Source organism: Pipistrellus kuhlii, unplaced genomic scaffold (assembly GCF_014108245.1).
Source record: "Pipistrellus kuhlii isolate mPipKuh1 unplaced genomic scaffold, mPipKuh1.p scaffold_m20_p_22, whole genome shotgun sequence".
In the NCBI taxonomy this organism is placed as follows: domain Eukaryota; kingdom Metazoa; phylum Chordata; class Mammalia; order Chiroptera; family Vespertilionidae; genus Pipistrellus; species Pipistrellus kuhlii.
The window spans coordinates 6,860,148-6,880,262 of NW_023425521.1; the positions used below are offsets into that span (position 1 = coordinate 6,860,148).

General features: G+C 45.5%; 1 protein-coding gene and 1 long non-coding RNA gene across 4 annotated transcripts in view; both read left to right on the plus strand.

The window, feature by feature from the left end:
• Positions 1 to 435: 435 nt before the first annotated feature.
• PRKCA (protein kinase C alpha) overlaps positions 436 to 20,115 on the plus strand; it is a 249,063-nt gene continuing 229,383 nt past the window's right edge. The window contains exons 1-2 of one of the 3 annotated variants that reach the window (XM_036451538.2): positions 436 to 908; positions 4,084 to 4,115. In XM_036451538.2, the coding sequence (XP_036307431.1) occupies positions 736 to 908; positions 4,084 to 4,115 (205 nt within the window). In that variant the 5' untranslated portion in view covers positions 436 to 735. The remainder of the gene's footprint in view (positions 909 to 4,083; positions 4,116 to 20,115) is intronic. The other 2 variants (XM_036451543.2, XM_036451541.2) reach the window with 2 other exon arrangements.
• Positions 9,308 to 10,410, plus strand: LOC118726597. Its single transcript, XR_004990333.2, has 2 exons — positions 9,308 to 9,989; positions 10,228 to 10,410. It is a non-coding gene; the product is annotated as an uncharacterized LOC118726597 (long non-coding RNA).

A 20,115-nucleotide genomic window follows, 5' to 3' on the forward strand; every position in this document is an offset into this window, starting at 1 on the left:
AGACAGAGAGAGAGAGAGACAGAGAGAGAGAGAGAGAGAGAGAGAGAGAGAGAGAGAGAGAGAGAGAGAGAGAGGAGCGGAAGCAGAGGAAGGAGGAGAGGCGGGCGCAGGCAGGGGAGGAAAAGGGAGGAAAAAAAAAAGGCGGCGGCAGCGGCGAACGGGTGCGCCCCGCCCAGTGTCCGCCTACGCGCCCCATTCCGGGCAGGCTCTCCCCGGGCCACCGCTGCGGCCTCAGGTTTCTGGGCTCCAAATGCCCCCGCCCCGCGCGCGCCCCCGCCCCGCGCGCGCCCCCGCCCCGCGCGCGCCCGCGCCCCGCGCGCGCCCCCGTCCCGCGCGCGCCCCCGTCCCGCGCGCGCCCCCGTCCCGCGCGCGCCCCCGTCCCGCGCGCGCTGCTCTGGCGTCCGGGCATGCGCGGTGGGCGGCGCCGCTCCGGGCCGCCTCTGCCGCCGCCGAGAGTAGGAAGCGCGAGAGCCGGGCGCCCGGCTGTCAGTGAGCGTGGGGCCAGCCAGCGAGTGAGCGGCTCCGCTCCGCGCCGCGCCGCGCCGCTCCGCCCGACTCTCCCCGGCCGCCGCCGCCGCCGCCGCCGCCGCGCCTCCTCACAGGGACCGCCGCCGCCGCGCCCCTCGCCCCTCGCCGGGGTCGCCCGTGCCCCGCCGCTCCGCCCCCGCCCGCCCACCCGGCCCTCCCGGGCTGCAGCTCCCCGGCGGCGGCGGCAAGAGGTGGTTGGGGGGGACCATGGCTGACGTTTTCTCGGCCAACGACTCCACGACGCCTCTGGACGTGGCCAACCGCTTCGCCCGCAAAGGGGCGCTGAGGCAGAAGAACGTGCACGAGGTGAAGGACCACAAATTCATCGCCCGCTTCTTCAAGCAGCCCACCTTCTGCAGCCACTGCACCGACTTCATCTGGTAGGTGCGCCCGGGCGGGGCGCGCGGACCGACCCCGGGACCCCTCCCCGGCGCCGCGGCGGGGGGCCAGCCCTCCCCGGGAGTCCGGGATCCTTCCTTCCCTCCCCACTACCCCCCGCCAACCGCCCCGGGGACCCTGCTCCCTCCCCGCAGGAGTGTGCGCTCCGGGGCGGACTCGCTCGGGGAACTTGGAGAGCCCGGCGGGAGTCCCGAACTCTCTCTCGCCCGGAATGACACGCGCGCGCCCGCCGCCGGGGCCACGGCCGCCCACGCGGGCAGGACTCCCGGGAAGTCAGCGCCCGATCGCACGCCCCCTGCGGCCGCGGGGCTTGGGGGGCGGAGGGGGAGGCAGGGACAGGGATCCCTTCCACGAGGCTAGTGGCCCCGTGCCTCCGGGCGCGCCCGCCCGCCGGGTGTGAGCGAGCGAAGGGGAAAGTGAGAAGGAGGATCCAGAGGGCAGAGTTTCCCGGGGAGCACGCCCGCCCGCCCGCCCGGGAGGAGCCGCGGCTGCGGCGGCTGCGCCTCCTCGCTGTCCAAGTTGGCGAGCCGGGCTGGGTGCCCTCGGCCGCGGGGGGGGGGGGGGGGGGGGCGCTATTTTATGTGTCCCAGCGGGCGCGGACGCCGCTGGAACCTTGGGCCGCTGCCTACTGTATAGCTTGTATCTACTGGGCACGGAAAGATTTTTGACTTTGCCGGCTGAGCCCAAAGAGAGACGAGGCAACAAACTGTTGAAAGCTTACCGTGGGGGAAAGGGGGGGAGGGAGGGAGGTGGGACTAAAACAGCAAGGCAAAAGGCAAGAAGGGCAGAGGGAGTCATTTAAAATAGACCCTGTCAACACCAGATTAGACCCGTAACCCTGTCGGTGAGGACAGAAGCCTTATTTAAGAAAAATACTGTAAGGGCTCAAGGTGTCAGAGTTCAGGTAATTTCCAGTGAGCTCAGCTATTCTTAACGCGGGGTGCGGGGAGGAGAGGGGTTTGGGAGGCCCTGGGGAATGCATGGGCTGCTCTCAGGGGGCCTCTGAACCCTGTAAAAGTAGGCGAACTTGTAGGTGCTCTTTGTGGGTGAGATACTTACAGCTTTCTTGAGACGATTCTCGAAAGATCGGTGACCTTTCCCCCCTCCCCCGCCCGCCTTAAAACAAAGAAAAAAAGAAAGACATGCAAAAGTTTAGAAAGCTGGAATTAAGGGACTCCAGGTCGTGCAGTGTGAGGAGCTGAAGGTTTTTGGGGCTTTCCCCCCTGGGTTGCCGGCCACCCTGCCTTTTCTGTGGCTTGTGCACGGATAGCTTGCCAAGGTCCCCAAGTCAGAGCTGTGGCCGAGGTCCCTGAGCGCTGCCCTCTCCAGGTGACCCGGCCACGGAGAGCGCCCTGCCGCCAGCTGGCTGCGTGGCGTGCATCTTGCCGGGGCCCTGGGGAGCAGCATGGCTGGTGGCTCTGTGTGAATGGATCACAGGTGGGGAAAACATCTCCAAAGGTGAACCCCACAAATTCGGCGTGCTGAGGAGCTTCGTTTTTCCTTCCCTTTTTAGACTCCTGCTCAAAAGCACACTTTTACGAAAAGCACAGCCACCTCTATGAATGATTCCCATTGTGTAGTCAGCCTACGAAGCAGTTGCTCTCAGAGGAGTAGGTGATTGTAGATAAGGCCACTTAAAACAAGTTCTTGGAGCATCAGGGGAAAGAGGACATTTAGTGTGAAATCCCATTAAAGGGGAGCAGCTAGACTGCTGATGACTCGTGCAGGAGGTTGGTACGTGAGGAAAGGGTCTACAACATACATACCCAGGCTAGCACATGTTTTTCCACTACCGGTTGCCCTGAAGAATTAGCCCCTGGTGACCTGATGTGGGAGTCAGGTCACCAGGTCTAAGGTGAAGTGGAAAATAAAGGTCAACCTCTGTCTTCATGTCTTCCCCCTCCCCACCCCACCCCCCAACCCTGAGGAACCCCAGCAGTGTTTCTCCAGCAGCCACTCGGAGGTTGCAGGATAATAATCAACAGGCTTGTCTAGCCGTGGTTTTCATTTTTCAGTGTTTCTCTAGGTCCTTGATTTGTGTTTTATTTACATATTCAAGCACTGATAACTTTAAGTGTTTGGGTTTCAAGTATTTTTTTTTGTGTGTGTGTGGGGGGGTATGATGAAGTTAATTATAAAAATGTGAAGTGTTTTGTAAATGTAACAAGCTATGTAAAACAAGGGATTAGGACTAACCACCTTCTGAAAAAATTTCAGTCCATCCTCGTTGGGAGAACCCTGTTTGTAATTTAACGCCCATGTCAAGGTTCTCCACTGGGGGAGTAAATCCTTTACAAGAACAACAGAGCCTCCATAAATGTTTCAAATGCTCTTGGTTCTTAGTAAAAATTAGATCATAATGTTAAATGCAGGCAATAGGAATGCTTTGTAAGACCTGGCTCCTTTAAGCCAAACTTTAATACAAGAGTGATGCTGTTCAGTAAATTCTAGACAAATAATATTTTTAAACAAATTCACAACAAATGAAACCACTTTTTAGCTGTCTTTAGGGAGAAAAAATTTTTTCAGTTGGTCTTTAGAGACCAAATTAAGGCACGTGTTGTTTTGCTTTTTCCCCCTTCACCATAAGGTCCTTTTTTTTTTTTTTTTTTTTTTTTAATATATTTTATTTATTTTTTACAGAGAGGAAGAGATAGGGTAGAGAGTTAGAAACATTGATGAGAGAAAAATCATTGATCAGCTGTCTCTTGGGGATGTGCCCGCAACCAAGGTACATGTCCTTGACCGGAATCGAACCTGGGACCTTCAGTCCGCAGGCTGATGCTCTGTCCACGGAGCAAAACCAGTTTCAGCACCATAAGGTCCTTTTATGTTATTTGAATATTGTGGCCAACTGCTTTGAATATACAATTATGTGATTGTCTTGAAATTTAAGTGTTGATAACAGTGTAACATTTTGGAAAGAATCTGGATACATCGAAATAGTTCAATGAGCCTTCAGACAGCAGAGAGATTTTTTTCAAAATTGAATTTACACAGTACTTTGAGCTATGTAGGCATGTTTCCCCAAGCAAATCGTTGGGTTTTATGTATTTCCTTTTAACTCTGTAGAATACTTTGTCATATAACTGGCTTGAAATGTGGCATCCAACACAAAATGTGTTAAGTTATTTTGTTCTTGTTTCTGTTTTTCAGGGGGTTTGGGAAACAAGGTTTCCAGTGCCAAGGTAAGCTGCCATGTTTTCTTTTCTTTTCAAGCACAATGTGAAATTGGCATCCAAACAGGAACTGTATTTTCAGTCTCCTTTTCTTTGTCATCCAAAAAAGTTATTTAGATATATGCAAACTATGAGGGCTGTGAATGTGGGCCTTAAATAAACATCATGCTGTATTGCCTAGTGGTCTACATATTGAATATAGAGCTGCCTTTTTCTCATTGAAAAAAAAAAATCCCACCAAAACCTTCCTGTCATTTTATCTTTCGCCAAGAATATTCTTGTCAGAAACTGCTGTCTTTGTGTGGGTGTTCAGAGAGGGGAAAAAAAAAAAAAAAATTGGAAATCGCTTTGTAATCGTGTGGCTATTCCTGTTCTTCATCTGTGTCTGTTTATCTCTCACCCATGCATTGAGTTGGACTCCTCATTGTAGGGCACACATTACGCTAGGGAGCTGTTTGTTATTTGATTGGTGATTGGCATCTAGAGCAAAGTTTGCAGGTTAATGTAAGGTTGGGTAGATGCTTGGATCATGACCGTGTGCTGTGACACAGGGCACACTTCTCCTCCAGCTTACACCTGTGACAACATACGATGCTGTCCATTATATCCAGAAAGAAATCAGATTTCACACATGTAAAATATATAACTATTTAATCTCTCCATTCTACTTGTCCGTCCTTCCTTCCTTCCTTCCTTCCTTCCTTCCTTCCTTCCTTTTTAAGCATTTTGTAGTTTGTGGAGGCGTCCCAAGTTTTATTAGCCTACCTCTGGCTCTCCTGCTCTCTGTCTATATTATGTTTATTCAGTGCTGGTTACATTTCCCATCTGGGCATAGGTTTATTATTAGGGCAAGTGGAAAGTACATTCTAGCCTGGAAAATATTATGCGAACAACGCTGTTTAATATTAAGTGCAAGAGAGAGAGAGAGAGAGAGAGAGAGAAGACTGCACTTTTTGTATCTTTACTGTCAATTACATTTAAAACCTTCTGTTAATTTGTGAACTTGTGTTTTTTTCCTTACAGTTGTAAGTACAGGAAACAGTTTATTCTTGTAGCATTAATTATTGTATTTTCCATACAAACAACTGTAAAGCTACGTTTGCCTCGCCCTGTGCATTTTCTAAAGATTTTAAGGGTGGATATTTTGTGATGTAATTAGTACTTGTCCTTTTTACACCATGTGCTTAAAATCCCTATCAAATAAGTCATTTTGAGAATTACATTAGGGAACCAAGGGATATTCCTTAAAGAGAGAGAGAGAGAGAGAGAGAGAGAGAGAGCGAGAATATAGAGAAAGATGTGTTGTACTGGTATCTTTATAAAAGATGAAGGTGTAATTCTTTCCATTCCTCAAGTGGCGGACCTGAACGTCTGAGACAGTGTTCGGGCCTACCCTTGAACGTGATTTAAGGAAGCTTAAGGATTAAACTTGGGACTGTGGACTAAGGTGGTTCGCAGCGGGTATTTTTGGTAATGTGTTTGGGTGGGGACCTCTGGAAACCAGTAAGAAAAAATGTTTATTAAATTTTCAAAATAATAACTGGTAGAAAGTAGGGTATGCTATTTTAAAAACTATGGTATTTTTCAAATAAAGAACTCTGGGTCAAGTTGGTCCCTTTCAGACCTGCCCTTCAGAGCAGATTTTATTGGTAAAATCAAAGAATGGCTGCATGATTGGGCCAGCTGCGGAACCTGAGTTTTCCCCCCTCACATGATGAACTTTTGGTGACTTATCAGATTCATAGTCCCAGCACAACTCACGAGTTATGATAGTGATAGTCACAAAAATTGTGAACACTTTACAAAAATGAAATTGTATTCTTTTCTCCCTTTCCACCCTCAGTGATAACTTCTGTTTATGATAACCATTCATTCACTCAATCACACATACTTAGTATTTTAAAAAGCAGTCACATTTTTAATCATTCGGCGACTTAGTTTTTTTCACTCAGCAGTATATGGTGGGTACCCGTCCATGCCAATACATCAGCTCTATCTTACTCTGTGTAGTGATTGCATGTGCAGATATATCCAGATTTACTCACCCGTATCTCTCTTGATGGGCATTTTAATTGTTTCTGAGTTCTTAACAGTACAAATATTGTTGTTGATAATATCCTTGGATACTTGGATGCAGTGCACAGGAAACAAATAAAACATTGAATGTCATAGATACAGGTATTTTTGCCATAGATACAGAGAAGGGTGTGTATACATTTAAAAATTAAAAAAAACCCACACCATGTTTTATTGATTTCAGAGAGAGAATGGGAGAGGGAGAGAAGGCTAGAACATCAATGATGAGAGAGAATCATCAATTGGCTACCTCCTGCACACCCCCTACTGGGGATCAATCCCACAATCCGGGCATGTTCCCTGGCTGGGAATTGAACCCGGTGACCTCTTGGGTGATGCGTGGGTCAGCATTCAACCGCTGAGCCACACCAGCTGGGCATGGGAAGCACTTTTGACTCTTGAGCCTTTTCCCTGCTAGGATTATACCACACGTTGTATTATACTTACCTCGTGTCTCTCCCTGAAACTCTGCACTTTTTAGGAGTGAAGGGTTAAAAGTCAGCTTCCCTTCGCCTTTGCTGAGGACATTGTATTGTGGAGGCCTGCCTCGGGGTAGCCATTTCCATCAGCTCACCTGAGCAGGGTGGTGGTTTATATTCCTCCTCTCAGAATGAACTGTGATGTTCGAGGGAAGAGGAAGGATAAAGAACTAGACCCCCTTGGCCACACAAGCTGAGGAATTCCAGCAGTTAAAGGGAGGGTGACCTTTCACAGGACGGAGATTGAGTTGGCAGCTTTTCAGAAAAGAATGTCTAGTTATTCTAATCAGAACGCAGGGTCTGAGTGCCAAGAAGTGCGGGCACCAAGTGCCAGCAGATAGGAGTGGGCTGAGGTCCAAGTTGGGCGGAACATGAGGTTGATCCCTCTCACAGAGCATCCATGCTTCCTGTATATGGGGCTGGCCACCCCTGAACTCAAATAGGCCACTGATTTTTAAAATTGATCTCAGTATTTTTTTTTTCATTTTCAATTGCAGTTGACATTCAATGTTTTATTTGTTTCCTGTGCACTGCATAGTGGTTAGACGTTTATGTAATTTACAAAGTAATTCCGGACCCACCCTACCCTGCCCCTCGTAAGTCTGGTGCCCCGTACCTGATGTCAGGATTTTCTGTCCTTCATCTTTAAAACACGGGTCAGCTTCTCGGCACTGCACTTTCCTTTGGCTGCCCCGGATTCAAAGCTGTGCTAACCACAGATGAACTCCTGGGGTTATCTGTAGAGTGCCCAAAAGACAGGCCCATGGAAGAATGAGTGTAATTTGAAAGTTGTACACTGAGGTCACATCAAAGCCTTGTTTCAGAGTGGAAGATAAAACTGCCAATAATGCCTAAAATAAGGAAAACGGCAGTGGAGGTGGGCAGTGACAATTGCTTTTCGCCCTGGCCCATGGGGCTAGGTTGGTTGGAACATTATCTCATGCATCAAAAGGTTGTTCATTCAATTCCAAGTCAGGGCATATGATCAGGTTTTGGGCTCAATCCCCAGGAGAGGCCATAAAGGGAGCAGCCAGTGGATGTTGTACTCTCACATCAATGTTTCTCTCTTTCCCCCTCCTTTCCTCCCTCCCTCTCTCCCCTCTCTCTCTCTCTCTCTCTCTCTCTCTCTCCCCCTCCCTCCCTCCCTCTCTCTCTCTCTCTCTCTCTCTTTCTCAAATAAATAAATAAATAAATAAATAAAATAATCTAAAAGAAACACAAAAAAACCTGCTTTTCTTTTCAGTAGTTCCCCATCCTTCTCCCTCCCCGCCCCACAAACCCACAAAGATGCATTAATACTTGCTGGAAATGGGATACACGGACAAAACTAGTGTTGGGTGTTTCCATTTGATGCTGTATACTTGTCGTGAAATGATTTCTGATGCACGGCTTTCGGGATTGTACTTAGTACATTAAGTGAAAGTGTTTTATTGTTTCAGTCACACATCCCCACCCATAAGCCGATGTAGCAGATGAGTGCTTATTCTTTCTACGAGGCCGTAGAAACCTAATAAATATGTATTTTTTGAGGATGAATCTGACATTCCAGTTTCCTTTTCTTTAATTTTTTGATGAAATAATTTACTTCCCTCAGAATGTTTACCCTCCGGGGACGCTGTTATTCAAATTTAAATCTTTAGGCATCTTAACCCTTAGCTTGCTCATTCATTTTCCTGCTGAGGATTCTGATTTCAAAACAGCTCAGCTGCCAGCCATCTCCTGGGGAAGCTTCTGTCTCTAAGGTCCTGCTGCCTTGCTTTTCCAGTTTCATCTCAGGATGCTTCCTTCTTCCCATCCTCCCAGTCATTCTGGCCATGTTGCTGTTTCCCAGAAAGGGTTTTCTCTCTCCAGTTCTTCCCCCACCCTCTGTTTGTCCCCCCAAATGCCTGTTTCCCCAGGAAATCTTGGCCCAGCCCTTTTCCGTCCTCTGCCCTCCCTGTGGTAGAACCCTCACCTTTTGTCGCTTCTTGTCTGCTCCTCTGCCAGCCTGCGAGCAAAGGCGGAGGCTCAGTTCTGTCTCCAGTGTGCCTGGCGCTCGGTGGACTCTATGTAAATATTAGGAGAGATATGACAAGAATGCCCATAACCGGGAGGATTACAGTGACTTCTGCCTGCCTGTTTTTTTTTTTTTTTTAATCTGTTTATGATCCAAAGTTAGGGAGATCTTTAGGTGGCTTAAGGAAAAGTGCTTTCCAAAGCTAAGCCTACTTATTCAAAACACGGAGCAGGAAATCTTAATCTGTACCTCTCACAAGTTATATGTAATGCTAAGCTTACAAAATGAGCACCCTAAGAGGAAACCGCTCCATGTGCTGCCCTTCTGTCTTTAGAGAGGTACCCAAGCGTCAGAAATGAATCTTTTTTTTTTAAAGTAAATTTCTTTTTAAAAAATATATTTTACTGATTTTTTACAGAGAGGAAGAGAGAGAGAGAGATGGAGAGTTAGAAACATTGATGAGAGAGAATCATCCATCAACTGCCTCTTGCACAATCCCTACTGGGGATGTGTCCACAACCAAGGTACATTCCCTTGACCGGAATCGAACCTGGGACCTTTCAGTCTGCAGGCCGACGCTCTATCCACTGAGCCAAACGGGTTTTGGCCAGAAATGAATCTTATTGTCACAAATAAAATGAGCATGTTGCGGGCCGCAGCAGGAGGGGGGACATATCCTGGGGTGGGGGGTGGGGCGGGAGAGGGATGAAAAGCAGCTCCAATCCACGGGTCTGGTACAGCCATGGAGTGTCCCGCCTTCTGTCAAGATTGCTCATAGCTGACACAGATGGCCACGCTCCAGAGGCAGTAGCTCAGCACGACTGGTTCTGGTTTTCTTCAACAAGAAACGTACCCAGGACGCTCCTGGGCTTTGGTGTGAGAGAAATAGACAAGGGCACCGTAGAGAGGCCGGAGGAGGATGGTTATACCTGAATTACAGCCACTTTAAAAGTTTCATCTGCCCAGAAGGAAAGACAGAGTAATATTAAGTAGACGTGCAATAAGCTGGACCTGTCGGAGTTCTCACGTTGTGTATGGTTCCATTCCAAAAGCACCCCATTCAGCACGGGACTGTATCCCCTCCTTAGAAACGGGAGTGCAGAAGACTACCAGGCCGGCGGGTGGGGTGTGGGTTCAGATTCTCACTCTTCTGCCGAAAACATCTCTCAGAGCCAAGTGGAAATTTTTTGGGTACTTACGAAGCCTGGATTTATATTAGGAGAGGAAAGAATGATGGCGTTAAGGGAAACATGGAACATTTCTTGGTGACAGAGAATTAAGGCTTCCCTGTCCTCGACTGTCAGAATTTCCATGACACGCCCTTTATTTGAGGTCTTTTAAAAATATTTTATTGATTTATTTTTATTTATTTTTTTTGAGAGGAAGAGAGAGGGATAGAGAGTTAGAAACATCAATGAGAGAGAAACATTGATCAGCTGCTTCCTGCACATCCCCGATTGGGGATGTGCCCACAACCAAGGTACTTGCCCTTGACCGGAATCGAACCTGGGACCCTTCAGTCCACAGGCCGACGCTGTATCCACTGAGCCAAACTGGTTTCGGCTTTGAGGTCTTGTTTTCTACCAAGCACTGAAACCTCATGGTAGACTAAACCCGATCTGTAAACATCTCAGTATTGGAACAGTATTAATAGTCAAATCTAATTGAGATTACTGAGGCTACATTAAAAACAGAAAAAGCCCTCTGTTAAATTATACAAAGTGGAAAATGGTTTCTGGAAATAGGTTTCTATCAAAAAAAAAAAAAAAAAAAGGGATGGAAGGGAATGATTTGATGAATTGTCAGCACAAGATAAGAATTATTTAAGAGGGAGTTCAGAAAGTAAGATTAGCTTGAGGGCAGTTCATCTCTGGTGCTTTTCCTGGCTATCTGTTTTGTCCAATATCTCTGGTTTGGGCATTTGGGGAAATACCAGTTCCATCGATAATATGCGGGGTGACTCCAGGAGGCAGTTAGGAGATAAATAATGAGGGTAGAAATATAGGATGGGAAGGTGTTACAGGTTTAGCTCCAACTTGGACAAAACTGTATGAGAAATGGGATAAGAGGAGAGTCCGGGTAACAAGCTGACAAGAGAGCCACATTCTGTTTTAGAGCTGCTCGAACTCCCGTCAGCGTCCATGATCCCGTGGGTGAGACCATGGGTGTTTAGAGATGTGGATCGTAGTCACGGATGGCCCCACACAAAGTCTGATGTGGATAATTTCCTGTACTTGAAACACTAGCAATCACCTGTGTGCTTACTCCTAGACATTGTTCCAAACACAGAATGGTTTCAGAGAGGAGGAGAAGAAAGGTAGGAACGTCAGTGATGAGAAAGAATCATGGATGGGCTGCCTTCTGCCTACCCCCTCCTGGTGGTCGAGCCCGCAGCCTGGGCATGCGCTCTCTCAGGGAATTGAACCATGACCTCCTGGTTCACAGGTCGACACTCAACCCCTGAGCCGCGCCAGCCGGGTAGAAGCACTTTTCATTAACACATCTGATCCTCACGATTCTGAAATGGGTAAGCAGTGTTATTACCTCATTTCACAGAGGAGGAAACAGTCACTGAGACACAGAGACATTTGGTCACTTGCCCAAGATCACCCAGTCAGAACATGGCAGCGCTGGGACCCAAACCCAGGCAGCGTACGGGTCCAGGCTCCAGGCTGGCAACCCACGTGCCCTCTCCGTGGCCTCTCAGTTCCCCTTGTGTCAGACTTAAACTGCAGCACCGACTTGGTTGTGGAGGTGTGGAAGGATGAAGTAACAGCCATTCAACTCGTGCTTACTACCTGTCGTAGGAGATTATGCCAGACATGCGGACCTCCATTGAATCTGTTGTGCCAGACGCTACGGGGACAGTCTGGTGTCAGGGAGCGTGGAGCGGAGCAGCCTCGATGAAACAGCTCATTGTTGTAGAAGTCTGAATGAAGCCGTGTCGGAGCATGCGAGGAGGAGGAGGAGGAGGATGTCTGGGCTCCTTAGGCGGCGGCTCTGAATTGGGCTCTGAAGGATGCATAGAATGCCCTCTGGAGAGATGTGGGATGATGTTCTGCTGTAAGAAAAATAGCACAAGAAAAGGAGAGAGGGACAGAAGTGACTGGTCCCTTCAGGGAGCCCTGTAGACCAGGAGGGAGGCTGGACTGTGAGACATTAGTGCCCCAAGCAAGAGAGTGGATGGGAGAAAAGTATGTGGGGTGTTATGAGTCCTTCTATACCGATACGTTACTTCCTTTTCTGTCTTTTTATGGGTATGTCATGCTTCCTTTCCAGGAACATGTTGCAATTACGGGAGATTAAAGCTCGTATCTCCATGAAAGATCGATAGTGTTGAAGCTTGGAAAGTAACTTCTTGTTTTACAAACTGTGCTGCTTGGGCACTAACTCAGGGGTCTCTACAAGGACCAAGCTGTTACTGTTGATCACAGCATCCCGTTGGAAATCCAAGCGTTTTACAGCCTGGGTATTCTGGGTACCTTGAGTTATACTAGGTATGTCCCTATGCATTCGTGAGGGAAATGGAAAAGAACTAAAACATTTCCCTGTTTAAAGTCACCACTTTCTATTTGAAAAACTGCCTCCTGACCCATTCTGTCTGCATTTCTGGTTCGTTATTCCTTCCTCCTTCTCTGTGGGGCCAAACTCAGGAGAATGGTATAACCCAGTGGTCAGCAAACCCACTAGTCAACAGAGCCAACTATCAACAGTACAACAATGGCAATTTCTTTGAGAGCCCAAATTTTTAAACTATGTAGGTAGGTACATTGTTATTAACTTAATTAGGGTACTCCTAAGCTGGCCTTTGCTAAAAACTCAAGGGACTAGAGAGCCGCAATTTGCAGACCACTGGCATAACCCTAATCAGAAATGCTTGCAAAGGATGGTGCAGGGGGGCTGCAGAGCGCTCCAGGTTGGATTCTCACCTGGATTTCAGACTAAAAATCACGTGATAGCACCACCATGATGACATGTACCTGACGCTGTGCCCCCACCGCAGGGAGCCGGCATTACTGTGCTTGCCCTGCAGGTGCGGACGCCGGGCCCAGGGAAGTAGGGAGCTTGTGGTCACGGGGCTGAGACCAGGCCGATTTAGGATGTGTTTAATCGTAGTTGTTTTTTAGTATCTGAAACTATGCTCTTAAGTAACTAATTCCTTTCAGTCATATCTTTCTTTTATCTTCCCTCAGGGTTTCTAATACAGTATGATTTGTGATGCTGCTGTTGTCATTGATAAAGCTCTCCTTGATTCAAGAAAGTTAGGCTCCTGCTTGGAAAGGCTTTTATTTGGTGGCTTCCATTTGGATGTGTCTTGAACTGAAGTGGCAGTAAAGGAGCTTCCGTTATTTTCCTGTTGAATGTATGCATGTTACCATGTAACGATCCTAAAACGGGAACCCGGGAGATAACTCATTTACTGCATCTTGATTCTTAACTACTTACAATGTGGAGAGTAGTTTAAATCATACTTATTTTCTCATATTCTACACAAAAGGTGCTTTTAAAAATGCAGCTGTAACCATGAAAAGTTGTGCAAGGATGTTTACTGTCTCATAGGTGGATTATAAAATGCCACGTTGTGAGTCATTTGTCTAATAATAACTTTGAAATATTCTTTTGAGTAAATCTAATTCTTTCACATGCTGAGTGTTTTTGATCACTAAAGTGATTTTTGTCACTCTGGTTTCACATTAGTTACTTTGATATGAGTGACTCATTAATGTGGAAAACTTCATCATTCTTCCGTTTTGATTTCATTTTCTCTCACACAGGTGCCTTTAAAAAATCAAATGATCATTCATTTTAAACAGTTCAAAAGGAGACCTGACTGATGTTTCTTTTTTCACTTTTCCTTTCTATGTCCAAATTCAGGATTAGGGATAAGGGCTGAGGGATGCAATTATCCCTATTTATCCCCCTCCTGTTTAAAAACAAAATATTTATTTATTCATTTATTGAAATCTCTTGCTTTTTTATTTTATTATTTCTTTATTGATTGTGGTATTACATATGTGTCCTTATGCCCCCATTATCCCCACCCCCATTCATGCCCCCACCCCCCTGTTGTCTGGGTCCATTGATTAGGCTTATATGCATGCATATAAGTCCTTTGGTTGATTTCTCCCCCTTACCCCTACCGTCTCCTACTTTCCCTGAGATTTGACATTCTGATTGATGTTTCTCTGTCTCTGGATCTGTTTTTGTTCATCAGTTTATGTTGTTCATAATAGTAGTGTAGTGGTTATCACGTTCGCCTAACAAAATATTTATTTAAAGATGTTTTTATTGACTTTAGAGAGAGAGAGGAAGGGAGAGGGAGAAAGAGATAGAAACACCGATCGGCTGCCGCCTGCATGCCCCCTACTGGGGATTGAGCCCACAACCCCAGGCATGTGCCCTGACTAGGAATAGAATTGGCAACCTCTTGGTTCATGGGTTGATGCTTAACCACTGAGCAACACCGGCTGGGATACTTTTGGTGCTTCAGCACCATAGCACCTGCTAGTAGTGAGCCACGTCTGTGCCCATGTGGTACAAATTAACTTGCAAGATTGCATTTTATAAAGATGAATTATTGGGCGGGAGCTGGAGTAGTTGGTATGCTTAAGACTCGTCTTGTAGTCTACGCGGAATCTAATAAAATGCCGTGGAAGCATAATTAAGATGGAAGGTAAAGTACTGGAGAGCACAGGATCACTCATGATCGAGGCTCTGGGCTGACGAAATTCTTCAGTCACTATGATAATGAGAGGTATACTACTGAGGCTTGTTGTAACGTATTTTAAATTTAAAGCATAACCATGGGTAAGCAAAAAAGCATTCGTGATACTAAGTTTGATAGGCTCATGATCTGAGTGATCCGATGTTTTCCTGGATCATAAATCAGACCACTCTTTTAAGAAAATACTGCTGCAGTGGAGTATGCTCTTCGGGGTGGCCAGCCTGTGGTCACTGCGGCTGCTGGGAGGCTGTCACTGTGAGTGTACATTGCTTCTCATTGTTGGGTCTTACTTACAAGGAGGATAATAGGAATGGAAGCCTATTCTGAAGGTCTCATGCCTGGTCTTCTCTGGAGAGATGAGCTAGGAATTCAGAGCTTCAGAGACCTGGAAAGCGGGCTTATGTCCTAGACCAGGCATGTCACACTCACGGCCTGTGGGCCTTATGCAGCCCCATAATGAATATTTTTGCGGCCCAGCCAATATAAAGGTGTGTAAGAAAGGTTTTAGTAAAAATTTTGTGACTTAATTTTTACAATATCCTGGTGTGCATAATTATTAATAACGAACTACAACGTTCCCTAATGACCGGTTATTATAAACATTTGCATTCATTTCCCTTACGCGCCTTATGTGCAGGCGCACCATTTCTCTCCACTAATACCAGCAGCGAATATTTTAGCAGCCAATTGCCATGTCATTAGTCTTGGGCTGACTTGTTCGATGTGCCTAAGAGGAAATATTTCGCTTTTGGAGAACAAGAAAAATAGGTTTAATTGCCTTATGTTTACTCACTTGTGCAGTTATTCAGTGTCTGGTAAGTTAATGTTCAAGAAAAAAATATTAATTTTTATTAAAATGTTCTATTATTTTATGTTAATATTACTCATTTATTTCAGCCCTCTGTACTCAGCACGTATCTATCAAAAAAAAAAAACACCTATGTTTCTATGAAAATTAAAGCTTTTGTTTTCTTGAGGCCCACATAAATGTAAACCTTGTGTATTTGGCCCGAGTTAGCCTTTGAGTTTGACATGCTTGTTCTAGACTGTTGTCCAATAGCATTTTGTGCGATGATGGGAATGTTCTCTAATCTGTGCTAATACAAGTATGGCAGCCACTAGCACTATCTGGCTATTAAGCACTTGAAATGTGAAACTGAATTTTTGTGTGTGTGTGTGTGTGTGTGTGTTTTTTTTTAAGTAAAGTTTAAAGTTCAGTGACCACACGTGGCAAGTGTCTCCACATGGGAGAGTTCAACTTTAGAGCATGCTGAGCAAGTAGAATTGGGTCATGCTTTCCTTCTGAAATAAAATGGATACTTAAAATCACACAAAAAACTCATGGTTTAATGAATTATTCTCAAGCAGACATCCCTGTAACCACGCCTCGGATGGAGGAGTAGAACTGGGTCTGCCTTGTCTCTTCCTCCAAAGCGACTGTGATGATTTTTAGATTCGTCAGTGCTGTGCAACTTCTTTTAGTTTCGTCATCCAAGTGGCTATGCATACACACTATAATCTTGTGCATTTAAAAATAATTGGAAGTGTCCTTGAATCTTGCAATCTACAACTTCACCCTCCATCCCTTCTCTTCCTTATTACCTATCGGGCAGAGGACCTGAGCTTCCCGGGGTAGTTTGCCAATGGAACACTCCGGGTGCCGGGCACCAGATTCCAAATTGGCAGCTGGGTCTTGAGGTTTGATGAAATGGTCTTAGGTTCTGTTTGGATCAGACAGTTTGTGTTTGTGTATGTTTTAAAATATATATTGATTTCAGAGAGGAAGGGAAAGGGAGAAAGAAATAGAAACATCAAAGATGAGAGAGAATCATTGATTGGCTGCCTCCTATGAGGGATCGAGCCTGCAACCTGGGCATGTGCCCTTGCCTGGAATTGAACCCAGGACCTTTCAGTCCACAGGCTGACGCTCTATGCACTGAGCCAAACAGTCTAGGGCTGGGTCAGATAGTTTTTGAGATGCCTTTATAACTTCACATACTTGTTGGTTACGTGTACGTCAGTGTGGAAGGAACACTAATGGAGTGCTTTCCATCAAATGAAGTATCCGATTGAGAACAGTTGACCTGGTTAGATTGGTTTATGCTAAATTTTGCAGTATGCAGTCTGCCACATGGAAACTTCTGTGTATTACTTGTGGAAAACGAGGTTGCCAGAGGTCTTTCTGAATCTGTGGTGTTCATAATACCTGTGTGCATGTTGGTTTTTAGGAAGTGCTTCTGTGAGCAAGAGGGGTGTGTGTGTGGGTGTGGATGTGTGTCTGCCTGTTGGAGGTGGTGGAAAGAATTGCTAATTGAGTGGTAATGTAGTCATTTGCTTGTCTAAAGCTCACCCCCATGGCTGTACATACCCTCTTGTGTTCTCGGCCTTTTAGTTTCCAACACAAGACCCACTTGGGCTCCAGAGTTATTTTTGTGCACTGGACTATCTAGGGGCAAAGAGAAGAAGCATGTGACAAGCGAACTGGTGTGTTCTTATTTGAAGAAGCGGATGGGTAAACAGCTCTGGACCTTCTGTGTACAGAACCTTACAGAAGCTAATGATGCGGAGGAGGAGGGGTTTCTTAAGAATTAGAGGGCCGGTTCACTCTCCTTGGGGAGTTTAAAATATAACTGGATAAGTATGACTAAGACACTCAAGAGTTCTTTTATTAAAAATATTAGCCTGCATAAGTGTAAGTGCAGTCAAAAGAGACCTTTCTATGTGGCAAATAAGCACTAGACTGGAAGTGAGCTAATCTGGCTTTGAATCCAGGTGAGGCCTCTGTCCTCTGTTAGGGTAGTAAACGTGACCTTGCCAGCTGCTATGGCGGACAACCCTAATTAATATGGTCCTTTTTCAACTTCAGAATCCTTCTTACCTCAGTGCTCCCGGTAGCCATTGCACAGCACTTGCCTGGAATTGACACGGAAGGCCAAGTCTTCTTGTCTTCCCTGGTTTCCAAGATCCCTCCCAGCTTTTATTCTCCTGAGGATGGACATTCTTGGAAGTGCTCAATCTCCTAACTACTCAGTTTTTATATATTTCTTCCTCCCCTTTTATTTCTTCCACAGAAGCATAATATCCTGGAAAAATAATCTATGGTACTGAAATCTTTTTTCTCTTAAAAATATTATCACGAAATGTTGAAACTTTCATGCAAAACAAACTATCAGTTGCTGGGAATTGGCCGAAAGCCAGGAATGGAGTTGGTTTAGGATGAAAAAAACAAAAGCGAAACACACAAACCCTGTTCATGCCTTGATGTTGTTTTTCTTTTTGAGCAGCATGTAAAATGTTTGATTTTTCTGACTTCTGCTGTGTCCAAGCCGATGGTTTTCACTCTCCAATTTATGTGAATTTCTTAAAGTCGAAATCTGGTATTTGAGCCATTTTTGGTTTCGTGGTGTTTTACAGAGCTCTGCGACTCAAGTAATCACTCCTGCAGCCTTCCCCCACCCTCTCTTTCCCCCCTAATCTGGAGAGGAAATAAAAAACTAGGAGTTGAGCTTTGTGTTTGATCTTGTAGGAGCCATAATGAAGGCTGAAATAATGGTACCCTAAGCCCAGTGATGGCTGATGATAGCAGAGTACAGATTGCTCTATTCAAAAACGCACAGGAGAGGAAATTATGTTGGAAGCAGCCAGGCAGGATGCAATGTTCCTCGAACTGTTTGGGAACAGAGTTAAGAGAGAGGAGAGAAGCTCTGAAGGGTGGGTAGCTGTGATTTTTTTTTCTTTCTTTCTTCTTTGAAAGCTTGCTTACAATCCTTTGAGCTAGAGAGAGCCCCAGGATTACTTGGAGTGTATATACTGTAAGCTTTTGCATGCACAAATCCTAGGTGTGAAAATTTGACCTTTAAAATAACTTCCATTACTGTCTCCCATCTGTTTCCTCCTTTCTCCCCCCCCCCCTTTTTTTTTTTTTAAAAAGCTGGCCATTTGTGTGAACTTTTAGGTTTTATGGTTGCTGTTTGGCTGGCTACCCTCCACCTACCTATAATTATAGATTCAGTGCATATTACCTACCAGGCATTGTGTTAGTTGCTGGGGATAATAATAGTACCTAATGTTTAACTGGATATGTCCTTTGCATATGGTTCAGTGTGAAGCACTTTGCATATATGTCCTATTTACCCGTCACAACCAAAATGAACACAGGTTATTTTATTGGTGAGGCTCAGAGGTTGTTGCCTGAATCATACAAATAGGGGTCTGGGTTAGGTTGGAATATAGATCTTGATTATTGATTCATTTTGTTAAATTTTTTGGGGGAATTTCATCTGAAATGTGGTTTTTGAAAGATAAATGCTTCATGGATTTTTAAAAGCAATTTCCCCCTTCTGACAGCTTGGGTCCAGATGTTGTCTTCCCTCCCTGGCAGCCCCCCAACACCCATCACACATAATAAAAATGTAGGAACTCTGTCTGCAAGAACACGCTCTTTAATTTCCTGGCTTATATGTTACTGCTATATGGGGATGTTATAAAACAAGTGAAGTCAAGCCACACAAACATTAAATCTGGGAGGTTTCAGAGACGCGTGGAATGGGTTTATAATTTAATAAAAAGATTACTTCAGCCCCCAACAGCTTACTTGCTGGGAGGGTTCTCTTTTTCTGCCCTCACCCGAGGTAGGGAGACACGTGGTGACTGTGTGTGTGCTGTGTGCCTGCTCTGTCCATCCTTTTGAAATGTTGAGACCAATTTTGTTGAGCTTATCCAGAGTCAGGAAGGAATCTGGTCATCAAACTCCGCTTCGCTTCGAGTTCGCTGTGTGTACTTACCTGTGTTCATGGTGTGGGCTTCTGTTGAGAGAGGCCCCTACTTATCAGCATTTGTGAATGCGTGGTATTTTAAAGTGGTAAAGGGGAGATCTGCCAAAAGTGATACCAGGTGGTACCATCGTTTTCCATTTGACAATCAGCTTATTTAAAAAATAATTTTATTTAAAAACATGGTGTGTCACCTTCCGCTTTCATAACCCCCAAATAGTTTAAATCAGCTTGGTAAACTTATGTTCTTCTTCATCTATAGCACTTAATTCTTGTTGTTTTTAAATAATAATTATTTTTAATATTTTAAAATTGATTTTAGAGAGAGAGGAAGGGAGAGAGAGAAGGGTAGAAACATCTTTCCTGCATGTCCCCTACTGGAGATCAGGCCTGAATCCTGGACATACTAGTATACCCCGACCAGGAATCAAATCGGCGACTTACTGGTGCACCAGACAGCACTCAACCAACTGAGCCACACCAGCCAGAGCCTTAATTCTTTAATCTATTCTTTTGGCTCTATCTATATCTTTTTATTTCTCATTAATTTGAAATTTGAAGTAATCTTTTACTTAGCTTTTATTTGAATATTAAAGAGAATTTTTTAAAAAATGAGGCCTAAAATTTTATATGGCTATTAAAAAAATACATATATGTGTGTATGTATTCTATATAATAAAGAGCTAATATGCTAATTAGACCGGACAGCAGAACGTCCTTCCAGAATGATCTTCTGAAACAACCGGGGAGGTGGGGCTAGGGCTGCTAGGGCTGAGCCCCTTGCACGAATTTCGTGCATCAGGCCTCTAGTATATATAGAATAGCTATATCTGCCAGGCCTGGTGTCTAGTACTAGAGCTATAAATAAGCCACACTGAGACTGTTTATGCCATAATCCCTCCAGTAACGGACCCAGCCACTGATCCAGTAATCATGTGGGCCAGCAGTGATAGGCCGGCCG